General features: G+C 44.5%; 1 protein-coding gene across 2 annotated transcripts in view; it reads right to left on the bottom strand.

Moving 5' to 3' along the window:
• The window catches only part of agap3 (ArfGAP with GTPase domain, ankyrin repeat and PH domain 3), a gene marked incomplete at its 5' end in the record, with an annotated part of 116,463 nt that overhangs the window by 11,657 nt on the left and 82,085 nt on the right, over positions 1-22,721 (bottom strand). For both annotated transcript variants that reach the window (XM_083690228.1, XM_083690229.1), the window contains 5 exons: positions 1,056-1,278; positions 1,867-1,957; positions 2,472-2,626; positions 11,034-11,195; positions 16,712-16,882. In XM_083690228.1, the coding sequence (XP_083546354.1) occupies positions 1,056-1,278; positions 1,867-1,957; positions 2,472-2,626; positions 11,034-11,195; positions 16,712-16,882 (802 nt within the window). The remainder of the gene's footprint in view (positions 1-1,055; positions 1,279-1,866; positions 1,958-2,471; positions 2,627-11,033; positions 11,196-16,711; positions 16,883-22,721) is intronic.

Genomic DNA, 22,721 nt, shown 5'->3' with positions numbered 1-22,721 from the left:
GAGAGTGATAGTCAGGCCCTCTTTGATGTGACAGGGCAGGCTATAGGGCCTGGAGGCTTGGCCCCTGGGGTGAGCTTTAACACTGGAGTGGTCTGGTTAATTACCTGCACATCCACATACTAGGTCATTAGTCAAGACAGGCTGGCTGGCTGGGGCTTGCCTGATAGCCAGAGACAAACAATCAGCACCATCACTGGTCCTGGGTACGCCAGCAGAGAAGGGTGAGGTGGGGGGGCGGGGTGGAGAGGGGCGGGTAAATGGATGTGTATCTGTGGCTCTGGTGGGGACCATTCATACATTCATACAATGGTCATTCACCTTTAAAGGCACAATCCACACGTGTTTGATACCATTCCTCACTGCATTACAGTGAGTTCGTCCTCTGATTTCCACTTCCACCAGCCTCCCCTGGCAAGCAGTATTATTGTAGCCGTTTCCCTATGAAGTCAATTACAATAGCTCTGACCATCCTTGTTCTGAAAAATGATCTTTTTCATGTTGGAGCTCATTGATCAAAGTGGGTCAGTTCATTAAAAGGGACAATGTGGGATTGGTACGTCCATATTTGGACTTATAAAGTGGCAGGGTGACCGCTTTGTTATGGTTAAAAAATTGCAGTTTGCTCCCTTTAAAACCTTGTAAGAGCAGAGGATCCTGTTGCTTGGGGTTTCCGACTGCTGTCCAAGGCTAGCACTAATATGTGAAGTCACTGACATGGGCATTTAATGGGTGGGTGCAAAATGATGTCACACACTGTCCCCTCAGTATGACTTATGTGTTAAAGACTAGACAGGGGATGGCGAGATGGACACAGAAAACATGATGACAGACAGACAGACAGACAGACAGACAGACAGACAGATTTCCAGACAGACAGACAGATATAGAGACAGACTGATAAACAAAAGGACAGACATAGAGACAAGTAGACACACAGACAGACACACAATTACAGAAAGACAGAAAGATAAACAGACAGACAGATACAGAGCCAGCCAGCCAGCCAGCCCCCCAGCCAGGCAGCCAGCTAGCCAGCCAGATTGACCAGTACTGACCTGCTGAAGTCCGTGCCTGGCTTGGTGTAGCCATCCAGCTCCCCCTCCCACACACTGTTGGCCATGGCGTTGCCGATGGCGGTCATGACCATGCTGAGCTCCACGGGCCAATCGTCCAGGTCCAAGGAGCGCACACGCGAAAGGTGGGTGCCCAGGTTCCTGTGGATCCCTGAGCATTCGATACAGATCAGAGCCCCCAGGTTAAGGCTGGCCCAGTCCGGGTCTGAGAGAGGAGGAGGGAGAGGAGGAGGAGGAGGAGGAGGAGGAGGAGGAGGAGGAGTAGGAGATAAACAGAATGAGAGATTCTCACATTTACCATGTATCCCAAACTACCTCAATGTAGCCCAGCTATGGTCTGGTTCAGTGCCTTATTTTCTGTTCATGTAGCGTATGTCCATGCGATGGCTTGAATATCTTTACTTCTTTTCATTTTCTTTTTTTTTAATCTTCACCTTGCTTTTCTTTCGGTCTTGTTTTTAAAGAGCAAATCAAATCAAATCAAATCAAATGTAAATTGGGCAAATCAGGAGTGGACAACAGGGGCTGAGGAGTGTGCAGGCTCATTAACGCATCATGGTATTCAATTTAGACCACTATTGCTTCAATATGGCCTGTTAGTGTTGGGTTGGAACAAAAGCCTCCACAACTTTTGGCCATCCAGTTCAGTTCTGGAGTGGTCCACCCCTGCTTTGATCAACATGAAAGGTGATGATGTCTCCCTAAAACCCCAATCTCTTATAACCTAGAAGCACATATTGCATTGGCGACAATTGACAAGGTCTTGATGTTGTTGAGAAGGTGCTGTACTCACTGGCTGCATCGCAATCCACACAGAAGCTGTTCCCTCGAACATTCCTGATGGACTGAATGGCCACCGCGTCACTCTGGCTGCCTAACCGAGACTACGGGAGATCAGAGAGAGAGAGGAGAGAAAGAGGTAAGCAAGAGGGACTCATTATGAAGGGAGAGAAGAGAGGAGACATGATTTTTGCCTGGTTACACATCATAGAAAACAGAAGGAGAAGAGAAAAGGGAGAAGAGGAGGGATTTGATAGAGAGAGTGGGGGGGAGGGAGGGAGGGGGGGGGAATGTGAAAATATGAAAATGAGGCAGCGTCTCCCCGTGTGCTGACACAGGCCGTGTTCCTATCTCTGATGTCTGTCAGCTCTAATAAGAGATCCCCCACGCTGCACTGCACCTGTCTGACACCCTCACATGTGGCAGCTCAGAGAGAGAGAGAGAGAGAGAGAGAGAGAGAGAGAGAGAGCGAGATGGTAAAATGTGTGTGGGTATAATGTGTTTGGTAGTAAAATGAGGGGGTATTTATTTTAGTTGGTTTGTCAGATGTTCTATGTTCTTACATTACATAGTGTATGATTTGAACACATAATGGACCCCCTGTATATCATTTTTTACCTTGTTCTTCATGCTCTCACAGGACTGCAGGCTGGCAAAGATCTGGCTCTCGATGGCCGTCACCCACAGCTCCCTCTCCTCGAAAGTGGACGCCTCAAAGTGCCACATCTGGCCTGTCAGTGACACAATGATGAACTCAAACGACTCCTCTTGCTCTGGAAAAAAAACACAAATCACACACATGCATTGGAATGTTGTGCGATAAGTCAAAACTAAATGCAACGATTACGATTTATACAAGAGATTCAAAAAGATTGTGTCATTTTCCAAATGTCTTGGCTGTCAGGAAAAAAAACCCGACAGCCAGTCAAGTGTTTAGGAAGCTGTTATTTTCTTACATTTTGAAGGTGATAGTTAGCCATGGATGCCCACTAGAGCCAATATCAGGGTATCCTTACCTACTCAACACTTGATTGTGTACTCTTGAAAATGATAACCATCACACTGCACACTTAAAATAACTGATTATCACACGGTTGGGTCTAACCTAATAGTCCTCCATGTTTGTCCAGTAAATGTATTCTATTTGGTCTCTTTCTAACCAAGTCTTCCCTTCATCTTAACACCATCCTGATCCTGGTCCAATTAGGAACATTTTATTATTAAATCTGATTTATATTACATACACAATAGGCTACATGACAGCTTCAGGTAGCACTTTGTACTACAGTAGAACTACATTGTCCATGATGCAGCAGGCTTTATGAAAATGTCACCTGTCATCTGGACTAGGGATTTGACACAACATATGCTATAACACATGTCATAATGCCTCGGCTGTTCTGAAGCGATTCATTAACACGATACAGTACAACATGACTGATGTAAAATTCTCGAGACTCGGCACATGCTTGATCTCGTAGCCAAACGATTTGTAATTACCTAATTATGGCTATGCAAATAGCGAGGCTCATTTGCATAAACCATGTTTCCCAGACTGGAGGCGAGCAGTCACAGGGGGGGAACGCTCTCATCACCTCTCTGTGTGTGCAGGAGGTTGGAGCTCACTACACTAAGTTATTATCTTAGGTAGTAGTACGAGCTACTGTATCACTTGGTAATATGTCACTAGACATACCACAATAATCATGTGAGTGTGTGTACGCACATGTCAGATCTATCCCTCTAAACGGAGAGATCCAGTCAAGATGAAAAGGAGGAACATGTTGGACAGTGACCTTAAATGACCAAAATCATATTAATATCAATTAATACCTTAATTTGTTCTCTCGATCAGTCATGACATGGGATCATTTTCATTACAAAATGACGTTGCCGGGTAGCTTTATCTCAGAGAAAGAAACACAATTTAAAAAGGGCCAATTTGGGATGCAAACAATACCAAAGCGGTCTCCCCACTACAGCTGAGGGATGGGTCTGGAGAAATGTAACCCACTCTCAAATTCATAGACGGAGCTATGGATGCAAGGACAGACCATCCATGGGATCCAAATTAAATTGTTTGCAAACAGTGGAGTAAAACAAGCTTATATTTGGGGTGCTGATGGGGCAAGACAGTTGAACAAAATTCAAGAGGCATGTATTGTATTCTTAAAGTATCAACGGCTTGTACAAGTTATATTCTTCAACTATATATCATTAATTTAAAAGTCCAAAAATGGAGGTACTGTACAAATCCCAGATTGCTCCTTTAATTGTCTAATCAATTCAGTCTCCTAGTTGGGAGCGTTGGCCATATTCTAGCCTGTGACAGTGCTGTCAAATGACAAATGTCTGGAAGAAGCTACTAATGGAGCAATCCTAATGCTCTAGTGGAGGGCCGTCTCCTCAGGGGGAAAGCGATAATCCAATTAGCTCGACATCAACTTCAATTATCTGATTTAGTTTGTGAAATCGACTACAGGTCACAGAATCAATAAAGACCTCAGAGGTTTTGATTTAAACATCGGGTGAAAAAGTGCATCTGTGTGTGTGTGGGTTATGTTACAAAGATGTTGGAGATTAATATGATATGACGGGGTGTATTGTTGATGGGGTTCCTTTGGGTGTATGGTTTCCTTTAAATCCCTAGTTGTTTGTTGAGAAAACATATCAAACATATCAAACAGCTCAAATCAACTCAAAGATTCAGCCAGAGGTACAGTAAGTGACAGTAATTCCACCGAAAAAACACTGATGATCCTTTGCCATTTTTTTTTTTAAACACACATTTTAGGACCAACAAAGAAAGTAGAACACCTTCCCTCTCAAATGCCCCTGATATTCATTAAAAACAGTAATGTACTGACTTCAATTTGTGGTTTTCCTCAGAGTCCAATGACGTTACACTTATAGTTTCGGCTTTTAAAAACCTGAACAAAGCTAATTATTTCGTTGGCTGGCCAGGCAATAAATTGGAGGCATTAAAACACTTTCATTATGGAGATTAAAAAAGCAACGAATGGCTGACTAAACTGATGAGGATACATGAGAAAACAAATCTACAATAGCTGTTCATGCATAGCACAGTGCAGTCAAGACATATGCACCAAGAAGACCAGGCGGACAAAATGATTGACCAGATCAGAGTCTTGACAAATCTCTTTTTCATGGCAGTAGTAGTATCATAATGTCATAGAGGCAATAGTGGTGTCATTACATGCAGATACAGTATGCCGATATTGCTTTTTAATGCAGGAGCCGGCACAAGAGGGGTAATTCCATTCTGCATAAACCAAAGTAATTCCGTTCCATGTAAGCATGACGATTAGGGTCAAAATGTCCTCTTCCAAAACGATAAATACGAGCATGAACGATGCGTCGAGGCGGCATTGCTATTTCTGAGGCAGCTGCTATGATGACAGTGCTAGGACCATTAGCACTCCTGATGTTACCCAATAGGTACAGTTAGCACAGCGCTAACAGAGGAATGGGGAGTCTGTTTTACACATTAACATTAGCATTAACCCCATGACCAGATTTATCCACCAGCCACACAATCAACAAGTCCTTGCCAATTAGAACTGAATTAACATGGCAGGGCCAGTGGGCGGACATAGAGGAGCGTAATCGAAATCCAATCGGAGGGCCAACTGTGGAGAATGACGCAAATATGATTTGCCTTAATTAACATGGCACAATAAAAAATAAATTAGAGTGTAATGGCTGTGGTGTTGTGAAGCGAGAAACATCTCCTTCCCCAGCGCTTGTCCACCATTTTCCATGCATCATAAAACTGTTCGGGGGCTTTTTGAGTTACAGTCGAGGTTCATCAGCCACAGGAGATCTTTAAACAACAACAAAAGTGACACTAAACTCATAAATAATACAACCTGCAGATTTGGAAAATGAAAATAGACACTCATTGGTAGCAAACTATATGGATCAATGAGTAATATCAGGCCGCTGAGCATTGCTGTCATTTATGGGTCTAGACTGGCTCAGGAGTCTGTATGGGTCTTGTGGAGTCATACCATTGAAGAACACTGAGTGTTTACAGCTGCAATGGTCCCATTTTATACGTATACATTTTTTCTGTATTCTCAAAAATAAGAGGATATGCTTCAATCTAAATGACTGTTGGATCTACAATCAAATATTAACAGTAACACCAAGTCAATGCATCAAACATAATTGTTTGGCTCGAAAGTCAAACTGGGAGCCAAAACAGAGGGGGAACAGCCTTTAACCCAAGATGATCTTCCTTCCGATCATTGGTCTCAGGCATCAGAAGCTCCGCTGGGAACCTGTAGAGCAGATTAGCACCTCTGGGGTTTGAGTGGAGCCCAGCTGAGCTGTCTATGGCAGGGACATATCTATTCTGTCTGAGTGCCTTGCACTACCTCTGGGGATCGATTTAATGAACGCTTCAGCAAGGCCTCAAGGTTTCAGTGCGTGGGTAGTGGTGTGCATGTGTTCCTGGACGACATGTTGGTAAACGGTGGGGTAAAAGGTGTGATTTTCGTTTTTTTTTGTTATTTTTTGTTGGTATGTATGATGTCTTGGTGTTGTGTTGTGATGCGGGCATGCATCAGACGGTCACTTAAAGAAGTGCTCCCCATTCCTGTGAATTAACGAGCAGTTGGGAAGAACAGGCCAAGGCGGTGCCATCTGTAAATGTCACAGGCACTGCTTGCTCATTTTACACATCATTAAAGCCAATATTCCTAACCTGTATCAGAGCAATCAGGAGCAGGCCATTACTGAGACAGGGGCCCTCGGGGGAACCGTGCCGAAACTCAGAGAGGAGAGAGAGAATACACTCTCTCTATCTCTCTCACGCACGCACGCGCGCACGCACGCACACGCACACGCACAGAGACACGCACGCACGCACCTACACCTAACAAACACACACCAAAACCGACACTCTAGCCACAGCCTAATAGAAACTACATTTAGTGGTACAACAAAACGAAAAAAAACACGGTCAATTATACAAGTATCTGTGGGCAGTGTGTATAGAGCCCCAAAATGAGAATGTTGTTATTCCTTTTTCTCCGAAGAGCAGCGTTCAAAAGCCGAGCCATTATAGGAACGGAGGCTCCAGGGACAGCTTTGGGAAATGAGACAGAGTCGGGGAGTGACAAAACAAAGTATTGAGATAAACACCCACCATTAGCACAGGCAGTTAAACCTCCATTTCCTAATCCTCGGCTGGACTCCAAAGGACGTTAACCCTTACCGCACTGAGGTAGAGTGTGAGACAGGCAGGAATGAGGGACTCTGGTTTACCTGCTCCGTCAATCATTGTATATGCTTTATACAACGGATCTTAGTGGGCGTTAAATGACAGTGGACAGAGGTGACTTGATGATGATGACGTGTTGGGTGCATTTGAAAATGATATTCAGAGATCTAGATTCCTTCAAACCCAGTTACCTCATCAGCCACTAACATCTCCAGAACCGGCTTTGTTATCAAATCGGGGCAGACATTTTCACAAGAATTTCTCTCCAATATTGATTGATCAATTGTATTATTGATATGAATATTCTCTGGTCATCTTTACTACAGAAATGCTAACCTATACTAGCTTCCAGTCTAGTTTACTAGAGAGTAGCTTGTTGCAATGAACATTCTGGAAGACTAACTCATATTTTCACTATCAACGACTAATTTTCTCCATATTTTACTAATTGACTGTAAATTCATATGCAGTTCAAGACTAACTGTGAATAAACATGGTTATGAAATGCTAACTAAAGGAGTATGGCAAATAATAAGTTGAACTTGTAAACACAAACATTACAAAACTATAAGACGTGTCAAGTTTTTGGTGGAGACAAACTCTGAAACTCACACTGCTGTGACCCTGACAAGCAAAATGTCCTCATCTATAAAACCGTTAGATCTGAAAGCCTCCCCTCTCCTTCTGTCTTGATTTCCTCCCCTCTTTCTCTCTCCATCTCTCCCTCTTCCCCTGTCTGTTTCTCACTGAACACGGTAAAAACCCGACAACAATGAATATTTGATACACTCTCTTAAAAAAGAAAAAGAAAAAAAGAAACACATTAATGACGCTCCCTGACAGTCTGCATTAATCAGAGGGGGCTCCCCTAGAACACAACTCTTTATCGGCCATCGATTTTCCAGTGGGTTTTAAAGCGGGCGGCGTGTTGCAGAGCTTGTTGCCAGGCGGCTGCTGAGAAACACATTAAGGGGCTGTCAGTTGTCTCGCCATGCATCCTGCATCATTCTTTAAGCACATGAGAAGTTCATTACACCGCGCAGCTCTGACAGCGGCGCATGGGATATTAGGGGCCGTGTCCGTTGTGCACTTCGCCGGAGTAGCGTATAGCGCAGTCGACGTGGCGGAGAATTCACACTGCCTGTCCGTATCATATCTCTCTGTTGATTTGGAGTCAACCGCCATTGATGGCTAAATGCCACAGCCACTGCTCCAACCTTGTACGGGAACGCGCTAAAGTTGTTTCAGTCGATGGAGTCACACCTGTTAAATTAACTTTCCTCCCTAGAATGGCTGGATTGCTTTGGGTATGTCTCTCAAGTGCCATGAAGAGAGCTCCTCTTCAGTCTCTTCTCTCTTCGATCCCCACCTTGGGAGGAGGCCGGATGTGAGCTGGTGACCGGAGGGTTGCTGGCATCCTATCTAAGGTATCCTACCACCACTGCCGTTGTGCCCTTGAACAAGGCACTTAACCCCTAACTGCTCCAGGGGCGCCTGTCGAGGGCTGACCCTGTGCAATAGATAAAAAAAGATAATTTCCCCTCGGGGATCAATAAAGTATACATCATTATTATTAATATTATTATTTATTCAATGTACGATGAACATAATAATGGAGTAAGTACAAATGCCTCAGAATGTCTTCTACTTTATTGTTATGAAATACTGTATCTCTCTGGATATAGTTCAGATCGCAGCAACAGTTTCCAGAGGCTCCCTTACACGTCCCATGGTTCTCATGTTGACCAAAAACGATTGCTCACCTTCTTAAGACGCACTCGCTCATTTGATTTATGACGCTTCACAACAACTAAAATTCAATTTCGGCCCACATTCCAGGGCTCTGATTGCCCCGTAAATGAGATAAACTGATAGCAATTTATTCAAGGATCCCACATCTCCTCCCTCTCTCCCTTCTTTCAAGAGACACAACCTGCATCTTACACTTGAGTGACTCCGATATTTAAGCAATACGTCTGTATTCCGGAAGCGTTCAGTAGAACAGACAAGCTCATACTAATAGAAAATCCCAGAGATGAGGGGTAGAAAACGATGTGTTTCTTTGATGGAGAGCAAAACTTTCTGAATACACCTATATGCCACTTACACTGTGACACCCCATGCTTTTTGAGATGCATTTACAGTATCTCTATCCTCATATATCCAACGCTCCGCTGAAAGTTGTAATTTCAAACCGATGACAGCTAAAGTCTGACTAATTTCAATTGTTCCAAGCTATATATATATATATATATATATGAATGAATGTTGAGAGGGCTAAAGTCCACTAATGGTCCCCTGAATGCAGGGTGATGATGTGGATCCACCCAGCCCCCTGAGTACCTAATGCTAACCATCACTCATTCAATGCCCCAGCACCATCATTGGGGTAATTCTGATAATGGTAGTCCATTATGGTCAGTCTCCATAGTACGTAAGAGAGACATTATAATGCAGTCATACATGCTTATAACAAGTCTTATAACGCGCGATGAACACGTTCTAAATGTATGCTGTACAAGAATAACATTTAGCAGAGAATGCTACAGGGGAGGCTTGGTGAAACAATGGCGGTAAAAATGTGACTGTTAATAAGGCGAACGGTGGAGCTGTTTACACATCACACCTGCTCCAAAAATGGATGAAAAGAGATAAGCCAACATGAAAGGAGCATACACCAAGTTACTTCTACCCATAGAAACAGTAGTGGTGGTGGTGACGGCCTGTCTTGTCTGTCTGTAGGAGAATGATCAGAGCCAGAGACGCACACAGACCACAAGAGAGTCAGAGACACACAATGACAAAAAAACCACACACAACACCACACCAGAGACACACAAAAACAAAAACAGCGACAACAACAACAACCATCACAACCACAACCACAACACATATCTCTTTGACGCGCGCTTAAACGATGCCGTCGGCGTATTCATTGAAACTAGATGAGGAGATGTCAGAAACCATGATAAAAAGTGTTATGATTATAAATACGAAGCACCATTTAGGACGCGTCGGTGCCAATGTTGTTGATAGGGCAGCGTATCAATCATGTTGATTGATCATCCTGCTTTGGTGACATCAGTTTTATGGCCTTTGAGACGCGACTCTGTGTTTTCACAATGCCGTACAATTAGAGCGCTTCATTCATCATCAGGCCGGAGAATGATTATTAATTGGGCAGAGGGTTGACTGCCAACCCCCCGCTGAGAAGGAGTTCCACAGCTTCTGCAGCTCAAGCCATGTCACACTTGACTAAAGACTGGGACAGAGTGTTGTACATGCACTCAATTATGCTATGGGACAGATTTTGCTTATATGTTTTCAGCAAGTTAAAAAATAAAAAAAGTTTTAAATTTGACCCCCCCACACAACTTTTATGTCCACACTAGTATGCCACTCCTGAATGGTGTAATGGGCACAGGGGGTTATATATCAAATGTCATTCCATCCCTTTCATTTGCTTTGGTGAAGTGAAATCTGAATTTGTAGTGAAAATCAGTTCATTACGACTCAATAACCTTCCTCTACCCTGTGTCTTTGTAATATAAATATGCATTTCTGTTTTCCTTTCTCTCCTCCCTCTCTCTTTAGATGATTGATGTGCAACTGTTTTGAGAAATTCAAATCGTGGCTTGGCTGTGTTGGTGAAGACAGCATGTCTTGTAAAGAAATATAGGAAGATAGTTTCACGATGAGGCAGGGATGAACCAGTCTGCTTCTACTATACTGTGGGTATCAAAATATGTTGCAGATTTGACCAGTTTCCGAATGTTTTGGTTAGATTCCGAAGGTTCCAAATAGTTTCAAAACATTTTCAATGGTTTCCAAAAATGTTGGCTAGTTTCAGAATGTTTTGGCTGGCTTGAGACTGTTTTGAATGTTTCAGAAGGTTCTGACAGAATATTTGGTCTGGTTTCACTCAGGCTTACCTTCATTGCCTGTCGATGGTCCGTCTGGCTTGGTGATACCTGTGCTCTTTTTCCGTCTGTGTTTCTTGCGATTGGCGTGTGGTGAAGGGGGAGGTTCCAGCTTGGGACTGGTGGCACTGCCCACACCTGAGCTGCAGGTTAGGGGCTCGCCCATCCCGTTGGCTGAACAAAAAACAGACAGACAAAGACAGTCATTATTAAAGGCTTCTGTTATCACCTGTGCAGTTTTTGACTTAAACCGGTACATGGTAGCCTGTAATGAGTATGTGCAGATTTTTTCACGTTACTTCTGCCTACAGTGATTGCAAGATGTATCAACATACATCCTGCTATACATCATGTGCTAACATACAGACAAACAGACACATGGCACATTTAGAAGTATAGAGGGGGAGAACGAGAGGTATGGATAATGAAATATTACATTGAAAATACAGTACCTTTTCTAACCCAAATATCAACAAAATACATCAGGAATTACGATCTCACGCAAAAGTAGGCACCTACGATCGAATCGACTGATAAAGGTACAGAGGCCAAACTAACACTGCGATAGCGGCGGTCCTGAAGGAGCTTTACTGCAGTGGCTTTAGAGCGGGTGAAGGACAGGTATGGTGTGCTCAGCTAACAAATGGTTAGTTAGGCTAGCCCAAGGGAAAGCTCTCTCTATGACTGTCTGTGAGTGACAGGGGGCTAAGAGCCGGCTTTGTTTCTTGTAAGTGATTTTATAAATGTGATATTAACCTGCGCCACCGTTGGGCAGAGGGATCGCGAGGGATGGAGAAGCGAAAGGGGTGGGGGGGGGGTGTCAGCTTGCCATCTTTCTGGTTTCCTGACATTTGACATCACTTTCCCATCTTTCCCCTCCAGATGCCATTATGAATCTGGGAGAAGGGGGCCGGGGGCCTGTGGGAGGGAGGGCCAGTCGATGGGCCCCATATTGCTCTCCTCTTACCACCCCTTGTGGTGCTGGCAGCCTCCTCCATTGTCTCCCATCAAAAGCTCATTGTAGTGTGGCAAACTCCATTCATTTCCCTCCGCACCGTCCCAGCCCCAGGGGCGGAGGGCGGTAGGACAAGGGGGATCGGGGATTATTGCTGTTGTCGTTGCCAGTTGCACATACCATAATGCCGTCGCTATGCCATTAGCCAGTGTACAACATTAGGCCTAATTTGGTCATTACCTTTAGGGAGATGGGGCTGTCTTAGAGGAATGAGATGGGCTCAGCAGGAGGTAGAGGATGCTAAAGTGGGGGAGACTAGAGCTCTTTAAAGGGCCCCAGGCGGCGTTGTTTGAGCGTGGGCAAAAATAGGAGGCTAACATACTAGGCATGCATTAGGATTCTTTTTGTTGTCATTGAATAATATGTACATATATCAAAATCATAGTACTTTGAGTATGAATCACTTTGTCTCACGCGTCATCCCAAATTATTTGAAGTTGTGTTTTTTAAAACCACAAGATATTTTTTGCCGGCTCTTTGCGAAAGGACAAAATTCTATTTAATTTTATGTTAAGTCAAACGCATAAATATATCATGGTCGGAAAAAAAACAAAGGGGAACATCGATTGCAGTAACTCAATAGACGCCGCCTGATCAATAAGAATATACTAACGCTAATGTTGGACTTGTATCATGCCCAACCTCTCCGGGGTTTTGAATGGCAACACACCGCCACACATGTAGCCGTGTCGTGTCGGGGCGTCTGTTTCAATTTCCCTGCTTCTCCCACAACAGCCCCCCAGAGACGAGTCATTAGCTGGCGCAGACAGCTGGGGGCACAGGGGTCCTCCGTGTGCCCCCCCCCCCCCCCTTTCCCCATCCTCCAGCCCCCTCCCCTCCCCTCCCTCTCCATCCCAACGTCTGTCCCGCCAGCACAGCTCCGTATGGTGGCTCGGAACAGACGAGAGAGCTCCAACCTGCCTCCAACGTGAGCATTTGTTTAATGTCGCTTGAGGTTAAAGGGGAGGCCTCCCCCACCCTCTGGGCAGTCTGACGGTGTCATAAACACTTCTAATTATCAATTTCAGCCCTTATTGTGGAAAAAGACCCTGGCTTCGCTCATCCTGCACCTGAAACATAGCATGGTGTGTAGACTTAGACTTCCCTTTGTCTGTGTCACAGGCTTATCGCCCTTCTTTCAAATGCCTCAAGACATAACAAAAAAGACACATGGACCTACATGTGAAAGTAACTGTGTGTACATGTACACCAATGTATCATTCACTATACCATTCAATGAACTGTAGAGTCTGTTAAACCATGCACACATCATAGGACAATAATAAGAGTGCCACTACAGTCTAGGGTTGGCTTCTCGGAACTCAAAACTCCTCAACTCCAAACTACGCATATCTGATGGATCACATCTCCAAGACAAGCAAGGAGTTGCAGAGTAAGCCACAGATCGGACCCTTTTCTCCGTTTAAAATGGAGGTGTGAACCGAGAGGTAACTTTGGCGTTATTAGATAGCTAGCTGGTGGCTTGACTAGGACCTGTACGAGAGGCCGTCGGGAGTGAGCGAGTGAGCGGCGTAATGAAGCACATTTGGGGATCAGGAGTCTTCTTTCATCCCCCCACTCAGCTGAGCGTACCAGGCTCTCCTGGGCAGGAGAATAGGTATCAGGCTAACCTGTGATTACAGCGCATTACGCTCCCGCCGGGAGATGACAGTTTAAACATGCTTCACGATGAAGACTGTGGGCGAGACTAAGAGGGGGCCACCGGCGCTAACCGCTTCTTGGCCCTACCGTCGCCACAATGAAAACGAACGACAAAGAGAGAGAGAGAGAAAGAGAGAGGAAAAGGAGAGAGGGGGAGAGATTTCATTTCTGCCATAATTCAAGAGGCTCTGGATGCGGGAGCACAGTGATTTCGCCCGGCCCCTTGACACGGCAGCCCTGCCTGTCCTCAATCAAAGACTGCAATTAATGGCAAAAATTAGAAACAATCACCGCCTCCCCCTTATTATCCTCAATTAGAGTGCACTAATCAAGGCCTGATCGCGCTCTGCTGCTCTCTCCAAACTAAATGTCAAACTTCATTACGGACCCGGCGTGGAAATCAAACTCCCCACCCGCTCTCCACTTGCGACGGGAGGGCAAAGTGGCATAAAGCAGCAGCGTGTTGGAGGAACAGGCTATACTTGCATTTGCTCCCTAGGCTACCACTAAAAAGGCTCAGTGAGTACCTTTCATACAAATATGACAGCGCCCCCTGAAACTTATTGGTGTGGTACTGTAAATGAGAACAAACTGGTAAATGTCAAGTAAAATGTCAAGCATTGTAGCAAAACTTTCATTGAGGTCACATCCTTTTTTTGACTTCCTCATTTTTTAATTTCTGCTAAAGATATGAAGTGTACGACGGAGAGACGTTTCTAAACAAATGCCTTGCGTGGGTCTCTAGATTAAGAAGGGGTGTCTTCTGAATGCGAGCAATAGACCAAATGGGGGCCGAGATTTAATCAAAAAGCTGCGTTCAATATTCAAGAGTTGTAGCTACCTCTGCTTTTGCCTTTGCTCAATAGGTTTACAAATGAGGGCATTCTTTAAATAATATGGAAATGGTTACCTGGCTAAGACGCAATTCATTCTCGATCCTATCATCAATCTGCTGTTTTTGCATCTCCGAACCACATTTTATGGTAACCTGCAACCTTCGTCAAGGATAATGGGGCTTGGTTGAAGTCTATTCAAATGGGAAAAACATGAACACCCTTAACTGTGTAGAACACCGTATATTGATTATTGAAAGTCCCATTAGAGTGAGAGATAAGAAGTCACAATTCAATCAAGTGTATGTTATCTAAGACTCCAGTCACATATCACATCGGGTGGCTGTATTCCTCACACTACCATTCCATTCAATTCTCCATTCGTATGAAGACGTACGAACAATCAACATATTCAGAGAATGTCTCAAAAAGATAAAACATCCCCTTGAAGTCGGCTTGTTTTCAAATGTTTAAGCCCTGCTGAATTTCCCAACTGTAGCCTCAATATATGGGATTTCCTGAGCAAGAACAAGGAACAAGAAGCATATCTATCATTTGACATGACTTCTCCAATATCGTTCTCAGCTCATTTGCCTCATTCACAAGCTCATTCGTGGTTACCTTAAAAAAGAACCATGAAAATAATTGAAGAAGAATAGAATAATGGAGATTGTAAATCTGGTTCTAAGAGAACTCTGCATGATGGTTAATGAGCTATGTTAATATGAAGTCTGCTCAGTTTACCAAACAAGGAAACAGCTTTTAGAGCCTGGTATAGCAGGCAGTGTTTCCATAGATTAGGATGACAGCACAGTGATTTGGAATACACATGTATCCACAAATCTGGAGATGCTACACACTGACCACCGACCTGTTTCTTTTCGGAAACCGCACACACAAGCACAAACACACGTAGCCTAGAGTGTACACTCTAGTACACATTTTCGAAAATACACACATGAAAACACACTTGGACATTCACCCACACACATGCACAAACACACACACACAGCACCCTCTCTACACACACACACACACACACACACACACGCTCATTTATTTGAGGACCCCACGAATCTAAGTAATTCTGCTTTGGGCGTGCTGCTGATGGGAGCGAGGGGGTAGGGGGTGATGGAAGTGCCTGCGTCCAGGCAGAATTGATCGTTTGGCAGTTCCAAATGAGAGACGGGCTTGTCTGCGGAACCACGAGGGCCGCGCGCTTGGACTCCAGCAGTGCTCGTAAAGAGCGCTCTTTAAACTGCCGGGGCCCCTGGGAACCCACGGGGAGGGGAGGGCGGGGGGAGGGAGCCGCCGCCGCGCTAATGAGAACTACCAGAGTGCAAACATGCATGGAAATGACTGTTATTCTGTTGATGTGCATTTAAGTGCTTTTTTACTGCCAACCACAAAGAGAGGGGGAAATAACTGGTGATGAATGGTGCCCCGAAAAGCATTCATTTTCCTATTCGGGGAGAGAGAGAGTGAGGGGGGGGGGGGGGGGGAGAGAGAGATGAGAGAGATAGGGAGAGAGATGGGGAGAAAGAGAGAGAGAGAGAAAGAGAGAGAGAGAGAGAGAGAGGAGCCGACACGCACGGCAAATGTATTATTTTACTTCACTCAAGTGCGCTGACAAGGCGCTGGGTGTGATGGGGAGGGAGGGAGGGAGTGTAGGTGCCGGGATGGCAAATAACCTTCACTCTTCCTCCTCTCCACACGCTGTCTTCGCTTCCATCAGAGAAACGGTAGGCGAAAAGGTCACTGCGATCAAAGCCCTGATTATCAAATTAGGAAAACAAGCTTTGTTCCACCTCTTGGACAATACCAGGACAATATGCCTGTGCCAGATCTTTCTGGATAGATCCGTTGTTCACCATTGTTCATGGCGTGGCATCATGGTACATCTATTTCAATTACATGAGCTACAATAGCTACTCTTGTGTTTGGGAGCGAGACTGGAGTGTATATGTTGTTGAGTGGCGATGTGGACGGTGGCACAGTGACGATGGACAGAAAGTGAAGAGGAGGAGGAGAGGAAGAGAGAGGGGGGGGGGAGAGGGGGGAGAGAGGAGAAGCAGAAGAAGAAGAAGAAGAAGAAGAAGAGAAGGAAGAGCAGGATGAGGGGAAAGATAGGAGAGAAGGGGAACAAAGACAGCATTGGAGGGGAGGGATGGTGGTCTCACCGGCCCCGGCGCTTGCACTGGTGTTGATGACGGCCTCGTTCCATTGGTCAGCGCTGGACACGGAGAAGGATCTCTGGTGCATGCCGTCCTTACTGCCCCCGAAGCCCACCAGCCCCCCGGTGACCGAACGCTCCGACTGTAGGGACGTGCTGCTGTTAGAGTGAGGTGCACCTGAAAGAGAGAGAGAGAGAGAGAGAGATACTTTGAAATAACGTCATACTTCACCATCTCACGTACAGTACTTTGAGGTATTATTTCATTGTGTGAGGTATTTCCTCAAGCAAGCAAGTCGTATGAGAAAACCACTGTGACATCATTTCAGGGCAGTGAATGGTCACACCGTATACACGGAAGTCAATTTAACAAAGGTTGTTCCTTTCAAGCCTCAAACAACAAACCCACTTAGCTGAGGTAAAAAGTTTATGTTGTATCAAAGAAATAATATGGCCACTGAAAAGAATCCGTTTATCAACTTGCTTTCTCGGTTTTCTCCTCTTTCTATCCATTTACGCCTCTCAACCTGTACCACTAGTTGTCATAAAGTATAGTTGTAAGGATGCTGCTGCCATCTTTTCTGTGTTTATCTCTCTATGTTACATGTGTAAACCCCCCCCCCCTCCCCAATTCCCCTCTCCCTCCGCCTCTCCCTCTAATTAGCCCTTAATTAACAAGATACACTCTGAACGCTAATTATCTCGCCTCATCCCTCTGACTGCCACATCCATCTCTCCCGGCGTCGGCGGGCGCTCTCACTCTCTCCGACTTCCAATCAGGCGAGCCACGGACGCCCGGCTCTCTTTACTAATTCATGGGCTAGGCTGCACCGCGTGGGGTCCTTCCCTCCTGCTTTAGTCTCGACACATAACAGATCTGAACTATTCCACCGCTACACTTCCAGAACAGGAATGATATTATTCTCAACCAGTGAAGATGTTTGGAGTTATTCTATAACATCATTTTTGTGGGATAGAAAATGAAATATATACTGCAAATATATACTGCACCACAATTCAAGTCCTCAGGCAGAGAGAGAGAGAGAGAGAGAGAGAAATAAACTATAATTCCTGCTGTATGTCTTCTAAGATATGAGAGTTATCTATTTAAGTGATAATTGAGAAGCAGTTTAATATAGCTTAATCTGCTCACAGTAAAGACTGTTCTGAGAAGGTAGCAGCCGAAGACTTTGTTGTGCTAAAGGTAATATCAAATTGATTTTGTTAATTGTGATATGATGATGCAGACTGACAAACATCACACATCAAGACCTTTTATTTTACAATTACGACAAGAGAGAAAAATCAATTTCTGATTGAGGTGACAATAACACTAGATACTATGCGTGGGTAAAGTAAACTAAGCGGCACAGGCTCTTGTTAGGATAATATGTCCTACTCATTAGTCGGAGTAATAAGTGTATCAAATTCACATAATCATGTCTAATTAGTATCAGTAATTATCTTGTTGGGCCCGGGAATATTAATCTTCGGGTCCCAGAGGGGAGGGAACAGGATCGCAGCGAGAGCTGGAGAGAGAGCGAGGGATTCATGCTGGGGAGCGCTGGCTAAATTAGCATCCCCGAATCAGAGCATCAGAGAGGGGGAGAGGAGGGCGAGAGGGGTGGGGGGTCGGAACCCCAGGAAAAATACACAAGAAAAAATTGAAACTTTCTAGTGAGATAGTGAAAGATGAATGATCAGATGGAGCAAAGAGATCCAAGCTCAAATTGCTGTAAAGTGTAAATTACTTTTGGAGCTCTCGTTAAAATCCAGTAAATAACTGAATATGAAGATGTAGAGGGACGGTAGGACACCCTTTTAGAACATTGTGCATCGATATCAGAACTCTGGGACTGGGATGTCCTGGTTTTCAGTACATGTGAAAATGATAAACTACACGTCCTTGTGGAACTTAAGTGTCCCTGTGATAAACTAGGACATTTGATATATAGTAGATGATTTCTCAATGAATATAAATGGGATTTTTTTAAGGAAAATAGCTAATAACATTGCAACAGTGAAAGCAATGTTGCTCAGTGTCATATCATCATATTTCAAGTACAAATTACATGATAACTGAAAATACCAATGAGTTAGAATAAAACTACATTTCAGCTTATTTTTCAATATAAATAATCAAATGTTTACAAACTTAGCATCAACTTTGTAATAAAAGTGAAAAATACTAAAATTTAAAGAAGACTCAATTAAATACAATTTCCATGCCACTACAATTGATTGGAAGCCATTTTGAGTGCATTTCCACCTTTTACATCGAATACTACACAAAACATAACTACGATTGACCGTGTTCTAAAGTAGAAGCATAGGAGAAAGACAACATTCACTTGCTAAGCTATTTTGATAAGTTTGACTCTTGGCCTTCAAAGACAAAAAAATAACAAAAGCTACGTAGATAAATAGGAACCCTGCTTGGATCCATATTTAAAATTCAACAATCATCTCTAATTGTCAGATTCGAAGCTAATGATAAATGAATTAAACATGGCTCCATCAATTAGTCCCCACAGACCACTCCTGCATAAAGGCGAGGATAATGTAATTACAGGGAGGAATAATCAGCTGGTCGCATCAGACGAGTACTGTAACCACCCCAGTCTAACTCTGACATAGATTGTTGGGTGAATTTGTTGGGTGACTAGCTGCTGTAATGACAATCTGTGGCTCTAAAACTTAGGAAGGGCCAATAATATTTCCTGAAGACATCCGGGTTCATAGCAAAGGTATCCGGTGGTGTTTTTTTCCGTTGCTGTTCTCGTGAGTGTATCCGATGTTTTCTCGATCTTAGCTACACATTTGTAGGTCCCACGAATTACCACCAATTATGAAGCCTTCATAAACTCTTTATATGGCCAGTAATAGGTTTCACAGATCATGTTTAAGCCGATTCCTGACTATGCTCACAAGATGTACTGTATATGTTGACAGTATCGTATAAGCCCACGTGAGCTGGACACCATGAAGGTGTAGGACATAATTAAAATAACCATCATTATCATCATCACCTACTATATAAGGGTGTTATAACAGGTCCTTACATTTGCCTCGTGGCTTAACTTTTGTGCCACCCTTGTTTACGACATTTCCTGATATATTTTGTGAGGCATCTACAGTATGTAGGCCTTCTAACGGATTTATGAAGCCTTCATAAAACCTTAAAAGTGGCACTTTGTTTAAAGTGGGAACCCATATTGTGTTTGTGCACATCAAACACATTTCCTGACTGACAATGGGGTCCTCTGCCTTAGACACAATGCGCCATTTCAGAGAGTTCATTTTGTCATTCTGTCATAGGCATGTAGGTCCACCAAACCTTTATTGCCAGAGGCCCTATTTTCAGCCATCCATTCTCTATTGGTGAATGTCTCACAAATGTTTGTGGAGATGAAATACAGTCCCATCCCGGAGACAATCACGCAGCAATTACCTTGCCATAGCAATTCAATTGTCGAGTCATTTACTGTAGGTTGAAATTACCAAAAGGTGGACATACTGGCAATAGAGAGGAAAAGAAAGATGAATTTTGACACAAGATCAAATCGTACTGTGGTTTAACTTTCCTTTTTTAATAACATCTAAGATTGGATACATTGACTTGACTCAAGATTGCCAGTGAACACTTAGATTTAAGAAAGGGAACAGAAAAACAGACCATTTATGTTAAACATTTACATTTTAAGGGACCAGAGCTAATCCTGACTATGTCTGTGGTATGTGTATAGAGGATATGAAGTGTTTTCCAGGCCGAGCGGGGCTAGGGGTTTTAAGTAGAGGCGATGGATTAGCAGGGAGTGGCGCCTCCTTGCCTCTCATTTCTCTTTGGGCCCGGCCGTCAGAGGGCTGATGAGCCGTGGCAGGCCTGACCCCTCCGTGGAGTTGTTGCCATTAGGTACAAGTAGGGGGATAATGAAGCATTCATGCTAATGTGAGAGAGAGGCAGCACATCATCTGCGTCTGGGGCCGTGTAATCCAACACCATCACTGCTAACGCCCCGACACCCCCTATGACTACCCCCACCTCCCCAACCTGTCTCACACACACACGCACACACACACACACAGACACAGACACAGACACAGACACTTAAACCCCCCCCACCCCACCACACACACACACACACACACACACACACACACACACACACACACACACACACACTCTCTGAATCGTCAGGAGCCATCAGGGGCCAGCACCCCCACACCCCACACATCAGGTTCCAACGCTGGGGTGTGTGTAGCATAGAACCAGAGGACGATACTGCTTCAGTGAAAGGAGCCAATCCCCCCCCCCACCCCCCCACCCCCCCACCCTCGTTTGCCACATGTATATCTCTACCGCCCATACGATTGATTAAAACTGATGGGGCCCATTAATACTTTGATACAATGTATCTGTCGCGGGTGACACCGCTGGATGCGCCTTAACCGGGGGGGGGATCATATTTAAAACGGTTCCACCGAGCACTCTGCAAAAGGAATTAAACCGAGGCGCATTCAAATTCTCTCACTCACCGACACATGCGTTCACTCATTTACTCTCTCTGTCTCCTCTCGTCTCCTCTCCATCTTACCCCCACCCCCCACCCACCAACCCACCCCCCCCCCCCCCCCCCCCCCTTTCCTTCTCTCGCTCCCTCTCTCTCCCCCTGTGATTATAAAGGTCTTTAGATCTAGGGAGTGGATGAATTACCGAAGGCAAAGACAGGGTTTGTGATTCAGACGCCATGAATGAAAAATTACCCCTTTGTTCCCGTTCATCAATTGCATGCCTAATGAAATCAAAATCCCCATCGCATAATCAGGAGAGGGTCCTCCACCGGGAGAGAGACCCGTTGTGATTTGTCACCTTTTCTCTCTCCTAAGTGGAGATTAACGCAAATCTCCCTCGTATTGTTCTCCGGTGTAAATACAGAGGGTAAGAACTAATCTCTAGATGTGTCACAAAGGTGTCCGTTATCTCAGATATTGAAGCAATATCACTATGCAAAGACAGTGAAAGAGGCATGGGTAAAGAACACCTTCAGGTCCCACTTTAAACAAAGGATCACTTTTAAGTTTAAACAATGCCTTTATAACCCCTTCATAAGGCGGCTTACATCCATACTATATCATTTGTACGAAAATACCATGCTACAGTACCGTATATAAAGGGTGGCGAGGGTAATGCTACATTTTGCAAGGCACCAGATGTAAGGATCTGTTATATCACCCTGTAAGTACTGTACAATAAATTTGCTTCTGAATGATTTGTGAGACATATAGCCTATGTAGGCTTTAAATTGAGGGTTACCTAGGCTTCATTCTCCCTTAACTCACTAACTGCCAAAGAATTCTGGAACACTCACCACCGAGAGTGCCAAGTGTTTCACGTGGTATTTACCTAGCAACAATACTTTGATTGGCGACAAAATGAAGCATCATAGTATATGCATTTTTGGTGAATAAAGTCACTCTTGGCACTCTAGAATGTTGACAATTGGGCGACTTTATTCACCCTCGGCACTAAATTAGCTAAATTATCGGTTGTTGAAAGTGGGGCCAAAATTCAAAATTCACAAATATGAATCCTTATTTGCTGTTGCTTCCCCTAAAACCTGGTGTGGCCTCTTTTCCAGGCTCTAGGTACCAACACCCGTCTCTCCCCTGCCGATTCAGACACCTCTCCTCTACTCTCTGCTGAAGGTTAATTGTTTGTTGGGGGTTAAAATACCACCTCCACCCCCTGTCCTTCCCTCAGTAAACCCCTGCATCGTCTCTCCTTTTGACTAATTAACCTACATCAGGGTTCTAATGGTTTCACCCTGGCCTGGATAGATACATGCAGCTCTTCTGACCAGTCCTCATCCCACTGTACAACACCCTCATCCAATTAGCATATGGCTGAGCGGAAGAAACATGGAGGCTGTTCCACGGACGATGGAAGAACCCCCCCCCCCCCCCCCCCCCCCCCATCTCCTCTCCTCCCTCTGGGGACCACTTCGCTAATTAGTAAT

Source organism: Argentina silus (assembly GCF_951799395.1).
Source record: "Argentina silus genome assembly, chromosome: 18".
In the NCBI taxonomy this organism is placed as follows: domain Eukaryota; kingdom Metazoa; phylum Chordata; class Actinopteri; order Argentiniformes; family Argentinidae; genus Argentina; species Argentina silus.
This window is presented reverse-complemented; position numbering and strand designations above follow the sequence as displayed.